This window comes from Rana temporaria, chromosome 1, assembly GCF_905171775.1.
Source record: "Rana temporaria chromosome 1, aRanTem1.1, whole genome shotgun sequence".
NCBI lineage: Eukaryota > Metazoa > Chordata > Amphibia > Anura > Ranidae > Rana > Rana temporaria.
The window spans coordinates 106,808,863-106,832,948 of NC_053489.1; the positions used below are offsets into that span (position 1 = coordinate 106,808,863).

A 24,086-nucleotide genomic window follows, 5' to 3' on the forward strand; every position below is an offset into this window, starting at 1 on the left:
TAATAATGCGCTCGCTGACACCAGTGCTGGGGGTTAATAATGCGCTCGCTGACACCAGTGCTGGGGGTTAATAATGTGTTCGCTGACACCAGTACTGTTGTTTTTGAAGTTTGAAAGTTTGCATGCGGCCCCCCATGGCATATGAAAACTTGTCTTGTGGCCCTCAGGTAATTTGAGTTTGAGACCCCTGCTTTATACACTACAATGACAAACGTTTGTGGACACAAGACCATAACACCTTAACCACTTGCCTACCAGGCAGTTTCACCCCCTTCCTGCCCAGGCCAATTTTCAGCTTTTAGTGCTGTCACACTTTAAATGACAATTGCGCGGTCATGCAACACTGTACCCATAAGAATTTTTCTTCACACAAATATAGCTTTCATTTAGTGGTATTTAATCACAATCAAAAAAATTTAATGTTTTTTTTTTTATATTTTGCAAGCAGGTAATTTTCCTACTTCCCCGATTGGCACTGATGAGGCTGCATTGATGGGACTACACTGATAAACAGTGCCCTGATAATCAGTGTAGATGTCCCTTTATAGCTGGAAACACATTTTACAATTTTGTTCAATTTCCTTTAGACCCCTTTCACACTGGAGCGGTTTGCAGGCGCTACTGCGCTAAAAATAGCGCTGGCAAACCAACCCTAAACAGCGGCTGCTGTGTCTCCAATGTGAAAGCGTTTAGGTTTGACCTCAGATTATATGGTTCTGGTAAATCTAAAAGGAAAGTTGTATAGTGTGTAGCCAGCTTTCCACAAGCCGGTAATCGGCTCTCTTCTCCCCTCTTTATGCCAGCATGAGGAAAAGAAAGCTGGAAACAGCTGAACACATGGTAAAGTGCCACTGTGATTGGCCCTTTACCCCGATCTGTGAACAGCTGAGTCTGAAGAACTCGGCAATCACAGGGGGCGCGCAGGCTGCGCGATCATGAGAGGAGGTCCATGGATTCCCATCCAAGCAAAGTAAGCCCGCACTGTAGCTGTCTTTCGGCTATAGCGCAGACGGGAACGGGTTAAAGGGGATATAGAGCTTTGTGTTTTTTCACCTTAATGCATTAAGGTGAAAAAACACCTTGCACTCACGGGCCCCCCCCCCCCCGTTTTACTCACCTAAGCCACGAAACTCTTTGGGCTCGTTCCCGTGATGGTTACCCCCATCTTGAGGCGGCTCATCATTGGAGATTGATAGCAGTGCAGTCATTGGCTCCCTCTGCTGTCAATCAAATCAATGACGCGGCAGGCCCGAGTGATACAGTTGTGGGCTATAGCCGCCGGCTGTATCACGGGAGCGCGCCCGCAAGCTAACCCCCTTGGGAGAGCGCTTTCAAAGAAGGGGGTTAGCTCTTGGGGGGGGGGGGGGAAGGACCTGCAGAGGCGCATTGTGGGCGGTATTTCCGCGGTTTCCCATTGATTTCAACATTCACCGCTCCAAAGATGCTCCAAAGATGCTGCTTGCAGGAGATTTTTTTTCCTGCCGCCAGCGCATCGCCTCAGTGGGAAGCCCTCGGGATTTCACATTGAGAATGCTGGGTCAGGATTATTTCAGGCGTTATTTATGCGCTATTTTTAGCGCTAAAACGCCTGAAATAGTGTGAAAGGGGCCTAAGAGAGGGAATTTTTTTATATATTTATTTTATTCTCTTTTATTGGTTGAACTAGATTGACTTGTGCTCTTTTTTTAAACCATACTAACAATGTAACTTTGATTGGGTTAGAACCTCTGCTTGCAACAAGAAAAAAAGGTTCTAATCCTTCTACACAGCAAAATAGGGAAAACCAGAGTTTAGAGTGAAGTTCCACTTGAAAGAACATTCAGAAAATTATAGAAAAAAAAAAAAAAAACATTATCTATATATTTGAACCACACCATTACACAGCTAATCCTGTTTTGTATATTCTTCTAAGACTATGGTAAACTGAGCCTGGATCATACCACTACACATACTGTACATATTCAGCAGGAATGACAACACGCAAACACAGGGTAACAGTAGGGGAGATTTAGCCTAGGTTTCCACTATTGCAACCTGAAAGTCACGCAATTTTGCCACGATTTTAATGCGACTTAAAGCAATGCCTGTGTATTCTTGAGGTTTATGGACCTCAAGTCGCATCAAAGTTGGACTACTTTGAAGTCGCACAGATCTTTACTCATTGGAAAACATAGGATATGACTTGTTATGTGATTTTGCAGTCCCAAGTCGCACTAGTGGAAACGTAGCCTTACTAAAACTGGTGCAGCTGTGCATAGCAACCAATCAGCTTCTAACTTCTGTCTAACTTGAAAATAAAACCTAGAAGCTGATTGGTTACTGTGCACAGCTGCACCACATTCTGTATGCTCTGGTTTTAGTAAATCTCCTGTAAATGTAAATTGGTCACAGATGGACAGATCTTCATATCTACGAGATCAGTGAGCCTTTAAAATGGATGAAAGCCTCTCCCTGAATGACTGTGCCTCTTTCTCACCAGTTAGGGTTGCTTATGGTTACCATCCTCTGAAAAGTTCCTGCGGTGGGTTGCTTTTCAGAGGAGAGTATAGCAGCAACTGCCAGGCATTCAGAAGGCCCATTAACTCAACTTGATGCCTGTTTTTTTGTTTTTTGGGCCAAATGGCAATTTTACATTTCGGGGCGGCACTGCATCTGCTGCATGCATGTCAAACTTTGCAGCCTAATGCCGCGTACACACGGTCGTTTTTTGTGATGAAATAAAACAACGTTTTTTCTTGTGAAATAAAACAACGTTTTTCCAACTTCATTTTAAAAAACAACGTTGCCTACACACCATCATTTTTTCAAAATGCTCTAGCAAAGCGCGGTTACGTTCAGCACGTACGACGGCACTCTGTTCCATTCAAGCTCCCATCATAACTTGCTTCTGAGCATGCGCGGGTTTAAAAATGTAGTTTTAAACGTCGTTTTACCCACACACTATCATTTTAAAATTACGTTTTGAAAAACGACACAAAAAATTTAAGCATGCTTCAATTTTTTTTTTGTCGTTTTTCACAAAACATAAACCGACGTTTTCCCCACACACGGTCATTTTAAATGACGTTTTTAAAAACGTTGTTTTATTTCATCACATAAAACGACCGTCTGTACGTGGCATAAGGCTGCTTTCACACTGAGGTGCTTTGCAGGCATTATTGCGCTACAAATAGCGCCTGGAAAGTGCCCTGAAAGAGCCGCTCCTGTATATCCAGTGTGAAAGTCTGAGGGCTTTTACACTGGAGCACTGCACTGGCATCTTTGAGGCGCTTTAGGAGTGGTGACTATACCACTCCTACAGCGCCCCTGCCCATTGAAATCAATGGGGCAGCGCCGCCAAACTGCCTGCAAAGCAGTGTTTTTGCAGGCAGGTTTAACCCTTTTTCGGCCGCTAGCGGGGGTTAAAACCGCCCCGCTAGCGGTCGCAAAATCGCGGTAAAAACTATGGTAAATCGCCGCTAAAAATAGCGTCACTTTACCGCCAACGCCCACGATGCCTCAGTGTGAAAGTACCCCAAGATATAAATGCCGAAGCTGCAGAGCATCAGCACGTGTACAGCCCTATGAGGCGGTAATGTTAGAATTCAGGTGGGTGGCAAAACCATGGCAGCCACCGGTTTTTACCGTGCCCCCCAATGTGAAAGAGCAATTACTGAGCTTTTACTCCTAGATTGACAATACTTTGGCTACCAATACACAGGGAAATTAAAGGCAACCAATCTGAACATCGCCTAAAATATTCATGCCAGGCCCAGGTACAGCAATGTGTTTATCAGTGACAATTGTTATCAAATGCATCTCAATGCCCATGCTGCACAACCACCAATCAGCCCCAAAGAAATGACTGGGAGCTCTATGGATATGTTGTGTTAGTAAAAGCTCTATCACTTGGCATGCTGCCATCTATTCATTTTGCATTATCAAATAAAAAGATCTTCTAGCCTGTTGGAAATTTCCATATCTACATAGAATGGGAACATATAAAGCTAAACTCCAGGCAAACAGTTAAACACACAGATAAGCGCTTTATCACAGAAAGAATGTTTATTACTTTTCATCCAGTCCTGAGATTAACACAGCTCCGCCACACAGCACGGCCCTGTGTGGCAGAGGTGAAGACCTGATCTTTCTCTGCTGCAGGTCAGCAGCACTCACAGGTCTTGTCCCTTCCTTAGCCTGTGACTGGACAGTAAAAGAAGAAGCAACACACTCTCCTCCTATCAACATGCTTCTTGACTAAAACACAGCTGTCTAGCTCCTTGTGCTGCTTCGCCCTGACCTCTGCGAGCTCTGCTGTAAAAGGACTACAAAGGACTGATATCATGTCAAATTCAGGTACTTACACTGCTTGCATTTACAAAAACACATTTATTAATACATTAACCCTTTAGAGCCGGAGCCTCCTGGCCCTTTAAGGGGTTTAGGATGTCGGGAGTCTGGGTTTATGATCATATAACCGCAACAATTGGCTGTCACCACAAACACATGATCGGAAAACTCCCGATCGCAAGCAGCAATCGCAAGCTTTCCGTTAGACGCCGGTAACTGTACACGCTCTCGGCGCAGCAGTATACCACCAGTTCATGCAAATATACAGCCGCTCAGCGCCAAGGCCCATCTGCTGAGGGGGTGCATATTTGCATGCGGCCAGCGCCAATGGGTTAAACACTTACCCAAGTCCTGTATCGATCCAGTGCAGTTATACTCTGCCTTTCTCTTCTCACAGGATGTTCGTGCAGCAGTGGGAGCCATTGGCTCCTGCTGCTGTCAATCATACTAGAGAGTGGGGGTGGGGCCGAGTTAGGCTGTGTGTGTGTGTCCGAAGCGAGCCTGCATGTCTTTCCCTATAGGAAGTGGCTTGCTATGGGGGCAGATACAGAAAAGGAGGAGCCAAAGTCACTGGCTGGGAACCCCAGAAGAGAAGGTCCGGGGCTGTACATAGCAGTACTATATATATATAGTACCCTTATAAAACACTTTAATTACACTGTGTTCTCCAATCAGCTGAATGATGGAGCCCAGGGTCATCAAGTTCCAGTGTCAGATCCAGAGTTAAACCTAAAATATGGACCTCAGTGTCAGTCATAGTGTCAAACTATGAATCAGATCAAGGGTCGAACCTCGTGTCAAATCTCAGTTTTAGAGGCCAGGGTTGAACCCCAAAAAATGGACTGCAGGGTTGGATCACAGAGTAAGATCTCAGTTTCCGATCCCAGGTTTGAACCCCAACGCTGGATCCCGGGATCAGGTGTCAGTGCTGGTTGGATCCCGGAGTCAGATCCAGGGTCCAATCTTAGTGTCAGATCTGTTTCAAATCCCAGGATTTAACCCCAAACCTGAATCCCATGATTGGATCCCGGAGTTAGATCCAGGGTCCAACCTCAGTGTCGGATCTCCGTTTCGGATCCCAGGGTTGAACCCCAAAGCTAGATCCCAGAGCTGAACCCAAAAACTTGACCCCAGGGTTGAATCCCAGAGTTGAACCCCAAAGCTGGATCCCATGATTGAATGCCAGAGTCAGATCCAGGGTACAACCTTAGTGTCAGATCTGTTTCAAATCCCAGGGTTGAACCCCAAAACAAAATCCCAGGGTCCAGGGCTGGTGCAAGGACCACCCTTGGCGAAAACCTAATTTTGCCGCCCCCATGACTCCACCCCCTTTGCCCTACCCATGTATCTTTTAAATGAAGCACCCATCAAAGGCAGCCTCACCAGCGCCCATCTATAAATGTTTGTTTTCTTCCATTCATTCGGGAGACGCGACACAGACACAGTCCTCCAGCGCTGACACTATGTGCGAATGTAGCAGTGGCTGGCTGCTAATGCTGATACTTATTTATTTGCTGCCGAGAAAAGAGAGTAGGAACACCAGTGGCCAGGCGCCATAGGCAGCAGTGTGCCCTAGGTGGCTTCCTAGTTTGCCTAGTGGTAGCATTGGCCCTGCCAGGGTCAGATCCCATGATTGGATCCTGGAGTAAGATCCAGGGTCCAACCTGTGTCAGATCTCAGTGTCAGATCCCAGGGTTGTAGCCCCAAAGCTGGTATCCCATGATTGGATCCTGGAGTCAGACCCAGGGTCCAACCTCAGTGTCAGATCCCATGATTGGATCCCGGAGTCAGATCCAGGGTCCAACCTGTGTCAGATCCCAGGGTTGTATCCCCAAAGCTGGTTCCCATGATTGGATCCTGGAGTCAGACCCAGGGTCCAACCTCAATGTCAGATCCCAGGGTTGGATCCCTGAGTCAGATCCAGGGTCCAACCTGTGTCAGATCCCAGGATTGGATCCCCGGAGTCAGATCCAGGGTCCAACCTGTGTCAGATCCCAGGGTTGTAACCCCAAAGCTGATCCCATGATTGGATCCTGGAGTCAGATCCAGGGTCCAACCTGTGTCAGACCTCAGTGTCAGATCCCAGGGTTGTAACCCCAAAGCTGGATCCCATGATTGGATCCTGGAGTCAGATCCAGGGTCCAACCCGTGTCAGATCCCAGGGTTGTAACCCCAAAGCTGGATCCCATGATTGGATCCTGGAGTCAGATCCAGGGTCCAACCTGTGTCAGACCTCAGTGTCAGATCCCAGGGTTGTAACCCCAAAGCTGGATCCCATGATTGGATCCTGGAGTCAGATCCAGGGTCCAACCTCAGTGTCAAATCCCAGGGTTGTAACCCCAAAGATGATCCCATGATTGGATCCTGGAGTCAGATCCAGGGTCCAACCTCAGTGTCAGATCCCTTGATTGGATCCCGGAGTCAGATCCAGGGTCCAACCTGTGTCAGATCCCAGGGTTGTAACCCCAAAGCTGGATCCCATGATTGAATCCTGGAGTCAGATCCAGGGTCCAACATGTGTCAGACCTCAGTGTCAGATCCCAGGGTTGTAACCCCAAAGCTGGATCCCATGATTGAATCCTAGAGTCAGATCCAGGGTCCAACCTCAGTGTCAGATCCCAGGGTTGTAACCCCAAAGCTGATCCCATGATTGGATCCCGGAGTCAGATCCAGGGTCCAACCTGTGTCAGACCTCAGTGTCAGATCCCAGGGTTGTAACCCCAAAGCTGGATCCCATGATTGAATCCTGGAGTCAGATCCAGGGTCCAACCTCAGTGTCAGATCCCTTGATTGGATCCCGGAGTCAGATCCAGGGTCCAACCTGTGTCAGATCCCAGGGTTGTATCCCCAAAGCTGGATCCCATGATTGGATCCTGGAGTCAGATCCCGGGTCCAACCTCAGAATCAGATCCCAGGGTTGTAACCCCAAAGCTGGATCCCAGGATCAGAGCTCAGTGTCAAGAGAGTTGTCCAAAGTCAGGCAGGTGTCTGTCAGATTTTGGGATGCCTATTCTATGGCTGCAGACCTGAACACTACTCCTCCTGCACACTGTGTTTAGTAAACAAAGTAGAGTGAGGATGTCACCTGCTGTGCGATGTTCAGAAGACTCCGGGCATGTCTCCCGCCCTCCTTGTGTCCTCCTTCTCTCTGTATAGAATGTCTCCTGTATCGGGGTTACCTTCTCTCCATAGGGATGTATGGAGGACTGTTCTCCTTTAACGTGGGCACTCTCACCTGAAACCTGCACTCTCCCCTGGGACAGGCTTCCTCTCTCTCCCGGTCACATGACCGTCCTCTCTCTCTGGATGACGACATCGGCCCCGCCCTCCTCGCAGGTAGTCAGGCAGGATCTGGCTCACCTCTGAAGCTGGGTGGTGCTCTGTGTAGTCCATTGTGTCACACTTCCTGTGTGTGTGACTGAGCCCATACAACGCCTCATGTCATCCATTCTGAACTTTACTATTCTTCCTCAGTAGAACATAAACATATAATCCAGACAGAGTCCCTGAACCTTGGCCAATGATAAAGCCTGCCTCATAGCAGCAGGTGACATGACACTGAACAAAGAACAACTACAGGCAACACTTTTTTCATTTTTAATATAGAAATGGAGGGTTATAAACCCTGTCAGTTGTTAAACAAACTTTATATGAAGTGTACAAAGTGACACTCCATTCAAGTCACTACACATGAGGGGAATGGGCCCCAAAATAAAAAATACGTTTTGTTTTCAGTTCTACACTGAATGCCTCGTCTATTTTATTTATTTATTTCCAGGTTTTTCCTCTAGAGAGGAGAGAATTTGCATCTATTATGCCGCGTACACACGATAATTTTTCAGCATGATTTTTCAAAAACGTCATTTAAAATGATTGTGTGTGGGCTTCACATAATTTTTAACTGTTATTTTAACTGACAATTGCGCGGTTGTACGACGTTGTACCCAAATAAAATGTATGGCCTTTTTTTCCCCACAAAGAGAGATTTCTTTTGGTGGTATTTAATTACCCCTGCGGTTTTAATTGTTTGCACTATAAATAAAAATAAAAAAAACAATATTTTTTCCTTTTTGCTATAATACATATCAATTAAAAAAAAACATCATTAGTTTAGGCCAATATGTATTGTTCTACATATTTTTAGTAAACAAATCGCAATAAGCATATATTGATTGCTTTGCGCAAAAGTTAAAGGCGTCTACAAAATAGGGGATAGATTTATGGCATTTTTATTATTATTATTTTTCTTTACTAGTAATGGCGGTGATTAGCGATTTTTAGCAGGGCTGTGGCATTGTGCTGGCATCCATGTAGGACCACATGGATCTCAAAATCAGTGCTCTGCAGCCTGTTATAGCTGAAAGGAAAGGTTGGTGATAGCTAAAAATTGTGTCTGTGGAGGCTGACAAGTGGTAGGCTTGGACTGCTTGAAAGTTAGAATTGCCCTTTGTGCAGTAAGAGCCGAGACACGGCTAGGTTTTTGGTTTCATTTATTCAATTATTTATTTGTTGTTATTCTTTAGCCATTTCTAAAGGTTTCCACAGTGCGCCTGCCGCCTAACAGTTAGAAGCACTCCCTAGGTCAAACTTAACCCCTTCAGCGCCCCCTACAGGTTAACCCCACTGCCAGTGTAATTTTTATAGTAATCCGTGCATTTTGGTCCCAAAATGGTGTCAAAAGTGTCCGCCATAAGGTCGCAGTCACGATAAAAATCGCTGATCGCCACCATTACTCGTAAAAAAAAAACTATTAATAAAAATGCCATAAAACTATCTCCTATTTTGTAGGCGCTATAACTTTTGTGCAAACCAATCAATAAATGTTTATTGCAATTTTTTTTACCAAAAATATGCAGAAGAATACGTATTGGCCTAAACTGAGGAAAAAAATGTTTTATATATTTTTTTGGGGGTATTTATTATAGCAAAAAGTAAAAGATATTGTTTTTTTTTTTTCAAAATTGTCGCTTTATATTTGTTTATAGCGCAAAAAATAAAAACCGCAGAGGTGACCAAATACTACCAAAAAAAAGACATTTTGTTTGGGAGCCACGTCGCACAACGGCGCAATTGTCAGTTAAAGCGACGCAGTGGCGAATCGCAAAAGTGGCCTAGTCTTTGGCCAGCGAAATTATCTGGGGCTTAAGTGGTTAAACAGAATTGGTCCCAGGACAGAGCCTTGGGGTACCCCACTAACCACTCTAGACCATGGGAAAGCAGGCAGGACCTTTTAAACTTTAATAAATTACCTAAAATTAAAATGACAGACAACTTGTGTGGCATAAAATAAGGCTGGGGCTGCTTTATTATTGGTTTCATAGGATAATTCAAACAATACAGAATTTCTTTATTAAAACAAAACTAACCCAGCCACTACGGCTCGGGCTGTATATAGCTACAAAAATCAAACACCCAGACATCAATAAATATATTCAAAACAAATTTGTCCACCTTTAAACAAGGTGACCTTACCACATAATTATGCAGCCGCGACAAAAATAACAAACAGGGAGGGGGGGCGGGGAACACCACAGATCCTGCTCACTGAAGCGGCTGATCGGACGCACGGAACCCCTGCTTTTTATACCCTAATTAGTGCAGTATCAGGCTGGTTTAAACTGGATTTTCCCCTAGAAAGCCCGGGAAAATCACGTGTAACCCTCTCCCAGGCCACGTGAACACCAGGTGTTCAAGTAAAGCCCGGGAAAGTCACGTTTTCTCCCTCAGCTGACACGTGACAGTCAGCTGAAGCAGAACTAGACAGGGCAAGGGGGACCTAGAAACTGACTGTCCTGCCGCCTTCCCATGATAACAGGGGGAATTAAAACCGTCTCCCCCTTTTCTTAACATTCTGAGTACATGTTATTTATCATTACCATTTAGACCCGCCCCCGTAGCTACTTTTTTATCCAAGAACAAACCCTTTGGCCTGTAAACACAGACCTCAGTTTGTAGAAAATAATACAGCCAGAGCTACAATGGAAGGGCTTAGATCAAAGCATATTCATGTATTAGAATGGCCCAGTCAAAGTCCAGACCTAAATCCAATTGAGAATCTGTGGCAAGACTTGAAAATCGCTGTTCTAAGACGCTCTCCATCCAATCTGGTAGAGCTTGAGCTCTTTTGCAAGGAAGAATGGGCAAACATTTCACTCTCTAGATGTGCAAAGCTGGTAGAGACATCCCCAAAAAGCTGTAATTGTAGTGAAAGATGGTTCTACAAAGTATTGACTCTTTTCACATATTTATTTGTAAAAAAAAAATTGAAAACCATTTATCATTTTCCTACTTCACAATTATGCACCACTTTGTGTTGTCCTATCACATAAAATCCCAATAAAATACATTTAAGTTTTTGGATAATACATGACAAAATGTGGAAAATTCCAAGGGGTATGAACACTTTTACAAGGCACTGCATATGTGTATATATATTTTCAGGGCCGCCATCAGGGGGGTACAGGCAGTATACCTGTAAGGGGCCCGGGTGGCAACCCCCTTTATTTTAATATTTTTTATATATATATTTATATTTTTTTATTTCTTTTATTTTTTATATAAAAGAAATAACCCCCCCCCTTTTTTTTTTTTTATAAATGTTTATTTTTTTTATATATTTTTTTATTTTTATTAAAGGGCCCAGAGGTCCCCAGATGGCAACCCCCCTTTTTAAAAATAAATAAATATATATTTTTTATTTCTTTTTATTAAAGGGCCCAGAGGGCCCCCCCCCGCTTCTGAATTCGCGGCAGCCCCCCCCCCCCCCCGGTTCTCTGCTCTTGGAGGGCCCATGCCTAAAGCTGTGTAAGGGGCCCCATAATTCCTGATGGCGGTACTTGGTCACGATACTTCCGGTCCCTCTTGTTGTCTTTCCTTGATGGTGGAACGCATGCCAGCAACAAATGTGAGCCTTGGGGCACCATTCGACCATTCTAAACGCCAACAGCCTCAGTGCCAGGCTAAGGCACAATCTATGTAAGCAGCCAATTGGCATTTGTTTTTTATAATTTTTTTAATAAAACAGGGTTACACTATTGGTTCCTTCCATATATTTTTTTCACATATCCCATCCTTGGTCTCTGTCGGATTGAGGGATTGTGCTGCCCATACAGTCTCCACTATTGCAGCAAGCATTATCTTACTAAAGCGCAATTAACCTGCTTTTTAAATAAAGAGGTCACTACCATCTGGTAAGCAGAACTTACTTATGGAACACTTCGGGTGTATATTCCCTAGTTGGTGAAGGTGCACATCTATTTGTCATTAATTAGAAGAAACCACTACCCATCAGGGTTATCACATCACGACTTTGAATAATCGTTTTGGAATGTGTTTGTGAATTTCACATTTTTGTCAATGGTTTGCACAAGTCATTCATATATGTTTTCTATATTTTGCACTTTACTATGACTATTTGATTATGGATTTTAGATATTAGGCGATTTATTATTGCAGTTGCACTTTATATTTGTCTTGGAAAGAGCGCCCCCTACAATGTATTCAATACTATCCTAATAGTTCATCTATCTAGTTAGGGGTTAGCAGCTGAACACGTATTTATTTGCACACATATGTTTTTTAAGTTATTAAGCGCAAAGTATTCTTACTTTCCCTAGTCCAAATTGGAATATAAATAGGTAGATTCAGTAAGATTTAGGCCGGCTTATCAGTAGATAAGCCGACCTAACTCAGAATCTACGCCGACTTATGTTTAAGTGTATTCTCAATCAGAGATACACTTAAACATATCTAAGATACGACGGCTTGCGCCGTCCTATCTTAGGTTGCAATATTTTGGATGGCTGCTAGGTGGCGCTTCCATTGCGGTCGGCGTAGAATATGTAAATTAGTAGAACGTACGAACGTATGTCCGGCCGCCGCAGAACATTTACGCCATTTCCGTAAGCCATTATCAGGCCTAAAGTTATTCCATCTATTAGATGGAATAGCAATGTTAAAGTATGGCCGCCGTTCCCGCTTCGAGATTCGAAATTTTTACGTCGTTTGCGTAAGTCGTCCGCGAATATCGATTTACGTCATTTACGTCCACGTCGAAATCAATAGGCCCGTGCGGCGTACTTAGCCGCAATGCACACTGGGAAATGTAGGCGCCCGGCGCATGCGCAGTTCGAAAAAAAACGTAAAAAACGTAAGGTCAAGCACTATTAACATAAAACACGCCCCCCTCAAACACATTTGAATTAGGCGCCCTTACGCCCGCCGCTTTAGGCTACGCCGCCGTAACTTAGCAGGCAAGTACATTGTAAATCATGTACTTGCCTCGCTAACTTACGGCGGCGTAGCTTAAATTCCTTAAGCTACGCCGCCGCAAAGTTGCGGCAATCTTACTGAATCTACCTAAAAGTTTTTAAATTCAATGGTTACTAATACAAATGACCACTAGATGGAGCATTTCTAAAAAGGATTACAGTACCGTATATAGCACGGGTCTCAAACTAGCAGCCCTCCAGCTGTTGTGAAACTACAAGTCCCATGAGGCATTGGAAGGCTGACAGTTACAAGCATGACTCTCAGGCCCCATACACACAACCGAGTTTCTCGGCAGAATTCAGCCAGAAACTCGCTCGGAGCTGGATTCTGCCGAGAAACTCGGTCGTGTGTACACTTTTCAGCGAGGAAGCCGATGAGGAACTCGTCGGGCCAAATAGAAAAAATGTTCTCTAATTCCTCGTTAGTCACTGGGAAAAGTCGGCCCGCCGAGATCCTCGGCGGCTTCAACACTGAACTCGACGAGGAACTTGATGTGTTTGGCACGTCAAGTTCCTCGGTCGTGTGTACAGGGCCTCATAGGCATGATGGGACTTGTAGTTTTGCAACAGTCTGAGACCCCTGGTATATATTAAAATTAGGAAAAAAAGTTGCGCTAACCATAAACAATGTTAACCAGTAGCAGCCAGCACCAACAAAAGACAATATTGTGTACAAGAAATAAAAAAGAAAAAGTGCAGCGCTGAGTATTCAGTGAAGTGAATCAAAAAATATGGTAAATGATCAAAATTCAGTGAAAAATCAATAAAATTTGAAAAAGAAAGGTGGGGAGGAGGACACACCCCCAAGTGGTGTGACAGGTAAACCACAGAGGATGATGACCGTGTGGTAACCTGAAAGACAGCTAGAAAATAAGATCTAGCTGGATAATGTGTAATAGAAACACACCGTGGTAAGTGATGTGACACAAAAATAAATAGTAATGTGAACCTCAAATGAAGTCCATATGAATTATACGTGTAACTCCAAAATGTAAGTGTGATAGTCCAAGGTCAAGCTGGCCTATACAATCCAAAAAAAATATATATATAAAGTGTATTTTCTTTTTGGAGTTGGTCAAAAGTTCTTTGTGGAAAAGACCAAACGACTGTAGAGGAATGGAAGATGATGTAATCTTCTCAGGTATGGAATTCAGATGTTCTTAGTAAGCAGTTGGAACCTCATCAGCAATCCATAATGGTATCCAAATAAACAAATATAAAGATGGGTACTCTTACCGGAATGTGTGGACATACACGTCAGCGACGGTATGTCAAACAAGCATGTACGAGCTCCTAGGCAGCCGTGGTGTCAGTAGGGAAGCCGTTTGATGTGCCAGCCTTTAATCCACCAGGACAGGTCCGATCCAATGAGAGGAGACAGCTCATGCAGGTGAGGTTCTCAGATGAAGGAGTATAATATGCAGGCCAAACGTAGAAACCATGTAAGGGAAAACGTAACTCACATAGTGCGGTTAATCCCAAAACAAGCCTTTATTAGGCATAGAAAATATAAGCAAAAATGAACAGAAAGCTGGATAAAAATAAATATATAAAATAGATAAAAAAGTACAAGCCCAGTGAAAGACGAGTACAAGTGATCACAAGTAAAATATGGCGTAATGAGCAAGTAGCGTATGAGCTATGTACCCGACATGTTTCGAGCGGCAGAGCTCTTCAACTGGGGCATAACGCCGGTTTTTGCTTATATTTTCTATGCCTAATAAAGGCTTGTTTTGGGATTAACCGCACTATGTGAGTTACGTTTTCCCTTACATGGTTTCTACGTTTGGCCTGCATATTATACTCCTTCATCTGAGAGTTCTCACCTATGAAAGGTTTGCACAAGATTGCTAAATCCTTACATGGGATCTGGAATTCGAAGGGTTAAAGACTATGGTTGGGAAAGAGCCTCCAACTCTGATTACAGGGACTTTCATCCAAAAAGGTGCAGTGGGAGACAGAGTGGTGGAATGCTGTGACTGAGACTCTAGTAAGCAGCTGGTGACCTAGCTTTATTTATTTATTTTTTGAATCAGGTGATATTTATACATTTTATATTTTTTGGCCAAAAAATAACAAAACAGAGAAAATACTCTACAGTAGACTAGAACAACCAAGTTAGCAGCATTACATACACCAACATGGAAGCATTGTGGCAGTACACAATGAGGATTTAAAGCACCCATATGGCTCGGCATATAATGAATAAAAGATACCTTGAGTTGTCTAATGTAGGTGACCTAGCTTTTAGGACCCTGAAGAAGACAACCCTGTTATAGGACAAGTTTTACAGGTGGTGAGCTGAAAGTTTGATTTTTGTACCATAATTTGCACTTTTTGTTGTCTATTGTGCTGGAAGCAAGCAATTTTGTGTTCCCTTATGAGGCCAATAAAGATGAATTATCTTTATAGGGAGCTGACTGGATATCCTGAGCTCCTTATATTACAGTACACAAAGGTGTGAGTGGGCTCTCGAAGTAGAATAACTCATGAACATTAAATACAGGTCCATACATTCATGTATTAAACATCTTTCTTTGCCTTTCCAGTGAAACACTGATGAATTGTGAAGAAAATCCCTCCTTTGATTTATGCATTCCTTCCTGTCAGCTCCTCCCCTGCCAGAAGCCCAATTTGTTGAAGTCGCTTTTATTGAGTTCAGACAGAGTTCAGTAGCCATCATGCCCTGCTCATTGAGTTCCCCTGTCAGGAAGCTGGCTTCATTCATGTGTTTTTTGTTATACCATAGACCAGGGGTCTCCAAACATTCTAAACAAAGGGTCGGTTTATTGTCCTTCAGACTCTTGGAGGGCCGGACTTTGGCCAGCGGGAGTTTTCCTGGCATCATTGTTAGTAAACATCTGGTATTAGGGTGAGGAATAGTGCCCCATTGCTGGTATCATAGGGAGGAATAGTGCTCTATTAGTTGTGTTAGTGGGAGAAATGGTGCTTCATTATCGGTGTCAGATGGCAGAATAGTGTCTCGTATCAGTGGGAGGGATAGTGCCCCAAGGGCCGGATAAAGGCAAGCAAAGGGCCGCCGTTTGGAGACCACTGCCATAGACAAACAGGCCAGGCTTGCACTCCGTTCCCATGTTCGTCTCTTCAAGCATGTTAACAAGCTTTGCTGGATCTACCACCAGGCAATCTGCTTTTATTCGTTTGTAGGAACCAGGTGGGCAGCATGCCTAGCACCATGTTTTTTTTCTTGGAGTGGTGGATTCAACTGGGCCATTTACATGCTATGGTCTATATCAGGGGTCTCCAAACTTTTTAAACAAAGGGCCAGTTTATTGTCTTTTAGACTTTAGGAGGGCCGGATTGTGACCAGCAGGGGCAAAAAAATGTTGGCATCAGTGAGAATAAATATGGCCTCAGGATTGGTGGTCAATAGGAGGGGTAGTGCCCCTATTAGTAGGAGGAATAGTATCCCATCATTGGTATCAGTGGAAGAAACAGTGCCCTATTGTTGGTCTCAATGGGAGTAATAGTGCCTCATATCAGTGGAAGGAATAGTGCCCCAAGGGCCGGATAGAAGCTAGCAAAGGGCCACATCTGGCCCTCGGGCCGCAGTTTGGAGACCCCTGGTCTATGTGTTGGGCGGACCCACATGGTAAGGGTGCAGCCCACTATGCTGCAGAGGCGTTGTCTGATTCCCCCCCCTAGTCTGGCTGATGTCCCCTTTTCCTGCATTACTGTGTACTAATTACCAAAGCACTGCTATGTAATGTTAATAGCTGTTAAAACACTCAGAACAGCTGCACCATTTAAACAGTGATCTTACACTAACATGGATAACAATTTAGGGGAATGGTGTGCTCATTCCACCAGTGTAAAACAAATGAATAATGTGACAATAGATATGTCATATATAACCTAAATAATGCATGCGTAAACAAACAAAACAGTGATCAGTGATAAGTAATGAATAATTATATGTAATTGTCCCACATAATAATAAATTGGAATCTTCCTTAAAACGTTGTCCTTCATTAAGTCCCTCCTCACGGTAAACTGTGATAAATACAACCACCTCCACCACCAGGTGAAATGCCCGCTCACCTTAGGAAGCGACCCCACTGGGTCTAATCACGCCTTTTAGCTGGTATATCGTTAATGTTCCTGATGGTTTAAAACACCACTGTATCTTGGTCTCCAAGTCTCCTCCAATGAGATGGACAGACTATTTCTCTGGAGTGGCTCAGAGTAAAAAGAAAGCTGGTGGTACTGCCACAAAGGTCGTTCACGTTCCTCCTGTTACTGGGTAACAAGTGTTCTGTCCCTGTATCCAAATTTTGTTTCTGTGTTATAACCCTATGGTCTGTGTATCAATTTATTATTATGTGGGACAATTAAATCTAATTATTACTTATGACTGATCAATTTTTTGTTTGTTCACGCATGCATTATTTATGTTATATATTACATATCTATTGTCACATTATCCCTTTTCCTGCATGCCTACGCACAGCGCTTGTTTCATGTAAATGTCTGGTACCAAGAAAAAACGTGTTAACCAAAACTAATAAAATAGGTCCTCTCAAAGCAGCACGGTCAAACAGAGAGAGGGCCACACTGTTGATCATGCTAGCTCAGCAGCCAGACCACCTAGAAAAATGTGGCAAAGTTCTAAGTGTTCTCTTTTAAACATTAAAGTGCTAGGGAGACTGGAGGAGATCTAAAAAAAAAAAAAAATTTAAAATACAAAATTGGCATTAGCTGAACGAAATCCTTCTATCTTTTACAGCCCAATATGGTGTCACACATGTAACACTAGGGCACCGGCCATTTGAGGGTTTGAATGTTCGCTTGAGAGGTGGCATAAACAATACTACTTTTACCGCAGGGTTTGACAAATTTGCTTGGAATCTAGGAGCCAGCTAAAAAAGTTAGGAGCCAGAAAACGCGCCCCGTCCCGACGAGCTTGCGCGCAGAAGCGAACACATACGTGAGCAGCGCCCGCATATGTAAACGGTGTTCAAACCACACATGTGATGTATCGCTGCGATTGGTAGAGCGAGAGCAATAATTCTAGCCCTAGTCCTCCTCTGTAACTCAAAACATGCAACCTGTAGATTTTTTTAAACGTCGCCTATGAAGATTTTAAAGGGTAAAAGTTTGTCGGCATTCCATTAGCGGACGCAATTTTGAAGCGTGACATGTTGGGTATGAATTTACTCGGCGTAACATTATTTTTCATAATATTAAAAAAATGGGGATAACTTTACTGTTGTCTTATTTTTTAATTAAAAAAAGTGTAATTTTTTCCCAAAAAAGTGCGCTTGCAAGACCGCTGCGCAAATACGGCGTGACAGAAAGTATTGCAACGATCACCATTTTATTCTCTAGGGTGTTAGGATAAAAAATATATATAATATTTGGGGGTTCTAATTAGAGGGAAGAAGATGGCAGTGAAAAATAGTGAAAAATGACATTAGAATTGCTGTTTAACTTGTAATGCTTAACTTGTAATACCAACGACCACCACCAGATGGCGCCAGCTCACAAAAAAAATCCTGGCGCCCGGGATTTGTCGAGCCCTGTTTTACCGTATATGTATAGAGCAATGGATCAGACCCAAATTTGTCAATAACAGAAAGGTCTCTTTCACACGGGGGGGACCGTTTTCGGGCTCCGCTTTGCTAAGCGGGGATCGCTCTGTCGATCCGCGCTGAGCCGGCAGATGACAGGTCTGTCTGTGCACACTGTGCAGGAACCAACTTGTCAGAGCGCCGCTCTCCCCTATGGGCGATCGGATGATGGTGGAGACGGTTGTCACCCGATCCGATAAACGGATGGAAAAATAGGGTTTTCCTCCGTCACACTTTGGTGGATCGGAGCGGGTCAAATGTCAGCGGGCATGTCACCGCTAACATCCGTGGAGCACGGAGCGCCCGTTCAGGTCCGCCTAAAAAACTGGCAGGCAGACCTGAACTGTGGGCCCGTGTGAAAGAGCCCCAAGTATTTTTATTTTTTTTGCACTTTTTGAACAGAAACTCTGTCAATTATATATTTAACAAACCAAAACGGGGCAAATTCGATTTTTTACACTTTACTATGCTGGGAAAGTGACGTGATTACAGCACACATTCAGATGTAACGGAAATGAGCAGTACAAGAATCAGCTTTTCACTGACCGCTGTAAACTGCAATCTGATTGACTGAAGGGATTTACTGCACTTTGCACATCATTACTCTCCGTAGTCTAACCATCTACAGTGTATGATTCCATGAGACCACAACGTCAGTAAATACTAGCAAATCATAGGTTGCTTTCATTACTTACATAAATTCGGAAGCAGCTCCACAAGTAAAGTTATTCATGAAATATTGCTGTGTGAGAAGTTTCAGATTGAAATTGCCTTTCCCTCTTTTTACCTGTTCTGCATAACAGAACCAGTAGGACAGTAAAACTACAATAATAATTTCATATTCTCTTTCCCAGTGTCAGAGAAGGCCACCAGACAGGTCATTTATTTTGTAACCCACATTTGATGGAAAGCTTACTCTTTAAATGTGGAGAACAGATCGATAATGGTATGTTTTTTGGTAAATAGCAAACACAAGGAATTTCTACACTAAATCATTACATGTGATAATCACATACAATTATTAAATCAGAGTTCTACCCAAAAGTGGAACTTCTGCTTAATCCACTCCTCGCCCCCTTACATGCCACATTTGGCATGTAATTTTTTTTTTTCCTTCCGCCGCTAAGGCGATACGTCATATTGCCTTTTGGTGGCCCCTCCTGATCGCCTGGGACAGTGACAGAGCCCAGGCGATTGCCTGTCCAATCAGATAGTGCAGCGCCACTCACGCAGTGAGCCCCCGGTCGTGAAGCCGAAAGCTGCAGTCCTGGTTTCATGTCCTCATTGTTCGTTTTTGCTCTGATGTTGCTGTAAATCCTCTCTGTTCTGGACACTTCCTGGTTGTCTGTTTCCTGATCACCACAGTACTGGGAGATTTCTCACTGTGGTGACTAATCAAGGAGGTGTGATTACTGTGTCTAAAACCCCTCAGCACCAATCCAGTTTCGTTTTGCAAAACCTTCACTGCCCTCTATTGGCTCTTTGGCTCTGTACATCAGAGAACCAGGAAACAACAGCAAAAACTAAACTAAACTGTAGGTACATTATATGATTGGTTTTTATCTATTTTTAAAAGGAATCGCTTAACTATTATGTCTCTATACCCTGTAAACAGTCATTTCAGCAAAAACATTTTTTTCCTTTAGTGACCCTTTAAGTCACTCTGACAGGAGAGCAGCATGTGCTAGATGGTAGGTAATCTAAAGTCTGCTGATAGGAGAAGTGAAGGGAGGCCTGATAATATGCCATTTCTATTTATTTGCATAAGACCCCTTTCACACTGAAGTGTTAGCTTTAAAAATAGCGCTATTAAAACGCTCTGCATGCATCTCAATAGACCCTTTCACACTGAGTCCTGCAAGCAGCATCTTTGAAGCAGCTTTTGGGCGCTGAAAAAAAAAAACGCTCCAAAAACGCCCCTCCATTGAAATAAAAGCGCTGTAAGAACGCCTTACCCTTTCACACTGAGGCACTGCAAAAACGCCTTGAAACGTTAGGATCTTAGCGGGGCTTTACCAGTGTTTTTCGGGCACTGGCAGTGTAAAAGGGCTCTGAAAGCACTCAGGCTTTCACATTGGAATTGCAGATGAGGCTTCACTCGAATAGCGCTCGAAAAATGCCCCAGTGTGAAAGGGGCCTAAGTGTGTGTATATGTGGGCACACTTAGACAAATAGATTACATAGTAGTATTTCTACGCTCATCTTTACTGTGCGTTGTAATTGTGCTTATTCTGCATTTATGACTAATGTATAGCGCCATTTCTCTTGCTCTGTATGCTGGTTTTAATTCTCTGTACAGTTTCAGGATGACATTTTTTTTGTTCACTAGGCTAGGCATAAATCTGTTCTCTACTTTCTACTGCACATGATGTTGAAATTTGACAGCTGTCATATCTGCAGGCTCCAGCATTGTCATTTCACCTTAAAGGAGTTCTCTGAGCTAAAACTTTTAACCCCCGCTGTGCCCGGGCTGTAAAACTATACAAAATAAACCTTCACTTACCTGCCTACGATCCCCCGTTGTTCCAATATCGCCGTCCCGTTCTCCGGTCCCGGTCTCTTCCACTTCCTGGGGGTCGGTGACTCACAGTGCGCTCAGCCTATCAGCGGCCGCAGCAATGTCCCGTCGCGGCCGCTGATAGGCTGAGCGCACTGTGAGTCACCGACCCCCAGGAAGTGGAAGAGACCGGGACCGGAGAACGGGACGGCGATATTGGAACAACGGGGGATCGTAGGCAGGTAAGTGAAAGTTTATTTTGTATAGTTTTACAGCCCGGGCACAGCGGGGGTTAAAAGTTTTAGCTCAGAGAACTCCTTTAATGGCACTTTCAAATTTTAAATGCCCGCTTTAACATAATTTAATTGTATATTAGAGGGTCATCTATACATAGATTTTTTTTTTTTTAGAGCCTGTAAAGCATTGCAGCAGCAATCAGTAGATCATTGGTGCCATGCAGGGCAAGCAGGTACACTGACAGGAAGAACCAATGAACTACCACGGCGCTCCACAGTGCCGTGGTACTTCATCAAGAACTACAAACCGACATCCAGAAAGGATGTCGGGACTTGTAGGTGATTCATACAGAAATTTGTGCATGAATGACACGGTTGTGGGTGGGGCCACACTGATTTAAAGAACTGACAGCTAGTACAGGGAACTTCGGGCAGCAGCTGCAGCATTGGAAAAATTTTACATGTTCCACCCTAAGGTTCCATTCACACTAATGCTTTTTTTGATGCATTTTTCAGAAATGCAGGGAAATTTTTTAACATTGTTTCCTATGGAACATGTTCACATCAATGCTTTTTTGTGCCTCTGCGTTTTTAGAAAGGGTCAGGGACTTTTTTTCCTGCAAAAAGCAGCGTTTTGCATGCAATAGAATTCAATGGACCTGCATCCAAAACGCAAGTACCGCGATTTTGCGTTTTTTTACCTGTTTATAGCTGGTTATTAAAGGAAATGTAAAAAAAAAAATAATTACTGGCGTCAAAAAACACAGCAAGCACCGCAAAAACGCTCAAAAGCAACATGCATAGGTGTGAATCGAGCCTAAAAACGGGTGGAATATGTAACATATTCCCAAAGGTGGACTTGTTCTTTAACAACTCTTGAAACAAGATACTGGTCAAACATTGTTTTTAAAGTGTATGTTAATTAGTTGTTAGTGAGTGCAGGATTGGTCCAGCAGAGGATCAGACTGTAGTTGCAACACACTGCGGCTGCTCGGGTGATGCAGTGGAGGCCCAAACTCTGAAAGCAAAGCTGCAATGGTAGTTGTGTTTAAACCATAGTGTGTAGTTGTAGTTCAGAATAAGACGGGTAGCAATGGTTGTACTTTAAAGCGGAGTTCCGGCCACAATATCACTTTTGTAATACACAAGCTTAATGTATTCTAGTAAAGTTGGTCTGTAAACTAAGGTCTGTTTTGTTAGGTTGTTACAGCATTTAGACACTTTATAAAATAGAAATTGACTGGGGCCATCTTAAGTGTGGGTATCATGAAGCCAGACTGTATGACTTCCTGGATTTCAGCCTTGCAGATCTCCAACATGCTCAGTGCTGCACAAGCAGTGTCAGATCAGGTTTCAGCACCTGTGCTGTCCAAGTCACATGATTCTTTGAGACTGGGGAGTGCACAGACTCCTGGAAAGTTACACCCACTACATTCCCAGGAGTCTGTGCGGTGTAGGTTAGGAAGTATTAAGCACCTAGGTGCAGGAAGTGGAAGATTAACTATTCTGCCTAGCAACAACACTTTGAAGGCATCTAAAAAAAAATTTTTTTTTCCGTAAATGACTAATGACATTTTTTTTTAAAACTACTGATGTAATGTTATATTTATGGGTGGAACTCCACTTTAACTCAAAGCTTGAATAGCGACAGTGCATCCCACTCAAACAAACATTACATTCATGTGATGTGGCTCCAACAGTCCAGATACAACCTGTATTTGTCCGTGGGAAACAGAGGTGGGACAGGAGCGCATTAGGCAAGTATGCAGTGAGAAAATATGGCAGACCTTATGTAGACCTTTTGTACCCACCTTCCCTCCTTTTGCTACACCACTTCCCCGCCTCCTGTTCTTGATCTGACATGACACAGTGATTTGTCTTCTTTTAAGTCCTTAAAACTGTTCAATTACTTATATGTGTGCTATACCCAGAAGTCAACTAGGTCTTCATCTCTTTTCTCTTTCAGTGATTTTTTTCTACAAGCCTTAATCTTATTTAGGTAATATCCTACTGGGCAATGTACATTTTTGTCTTGAAATACCTGTTCTTCACATGGACACTGTATTTTTATTTCAATAAACAATGCTTCTGTTTAAAAAAAAAAAAAAAAAAATTGTACAAAAGAAAAACAAAAAAAAAAATCACACTATTAGTGGTATGAAGATCAATTTTACATTTACTGTTTATATAAAAAAAATGTATGGGTAAATTATACATTCTCTTTAATGCAGACCAAGAAAAACACTGTAAACAGGCTAACACTGGTGCAAACATATTAAATAGCATATAATTTGGTACAGTAAATTAATGAGAGGAGTCTTGTTTCCATGTGATCTCCACAGCACCACAAAATGATACCTGCGTCATTCACACATTCTACAAGGTCCAAAACAGCAGATTTTTGTGGCTGGAATCGCAGGTGATTGTAGGAATTTGTGGCCAGGAAGCCTGTAAAAAAACAATGACATGCTGACAGGGGTGGAAGCTGTCCGCATATCCAGTGGTTACTCAATGATGAGGACAGATGACCTGCTGGACTAATATAATCCCATCTACACAAGCTTTGGAAAAATATTCACATGGCCTACATAAAGACCAAAATTAGATTGTTAATTAACCACATTAAAGTGGTTCTAAAGGCTGGACATTTTTACCATAATGCATTCTCTGCATTGAGGTAAAAATGGTCCCATTACTTGTATCACTCCCTCACTCCCCTTTATACCTTCCTTAGCCCAGTCTTAATCCAGGGCTGTGCTCGTCTGCAGCGGTGGTCTTCTCTCTCTTCCACTCACGGGAGGCAGCAGTGGGAGCCATTGGCTCCCGCTGCTGTCAATCAAATCCCAGGAGCAGATAGTGGAGGCAGGGCCAAGCCTTGCTGCGTGTGTCAATAGATGCACACAGCCTGGCTCAGGAGTGCGCTTGCAGGTGCACCCCCAAAGGAAGAGGTTTCCTAAGGTGGCACACAAAGAAGAGGAATAGTCCAGGAGCGCCAGCAGGTGACCCCAGGAGAGAAGGTTCGGGGCTGCTCTGTGCAATACCACTGCACAGAGCAGGCAAGTATAACATGTTTATTATTTTAATTGAAAAAATAACAACAAGCTTTACAAATGCTTCAAGATCCCATATAACGGTTTACTGTTGTGCACACTGGTTGTTCCTC

General features: G+C 43.4%; 1 protein-coding gene across 2 annotated transcripts in view; it reads right to left on the reverse strand.

Moving 5' to 3' along the window:
• Nucleotides 1-7,737, reverse strand: part of MARVELD2 (MARVEL domain containing 2) — a 38,638-nt gene extending 30,901 nt beyond the window's left edge. Inside the window, exon 1 of one of the 2 annotated variants that reach the window (XM_040341564.1) lies at nucleotides 7,565-7,737. In XM_040341564.1, coding sequence (XP_040197498.1) covers nucleotides 7,565-7,722 — 158 coding nt within the window. In that variant the 5' untranslated portion in view covers nucleotides 7,723-7,737. Of the gene's footprint in view, nucleotides 1-7,414 lie in introns of both variants that reach the window. The other variant, XM_040341568.1, reaches the window with a different exon arrangement.
• Between the last annotated feature and the right edge of the window lie 16,349 nt (nucleotides 7,738-24,086).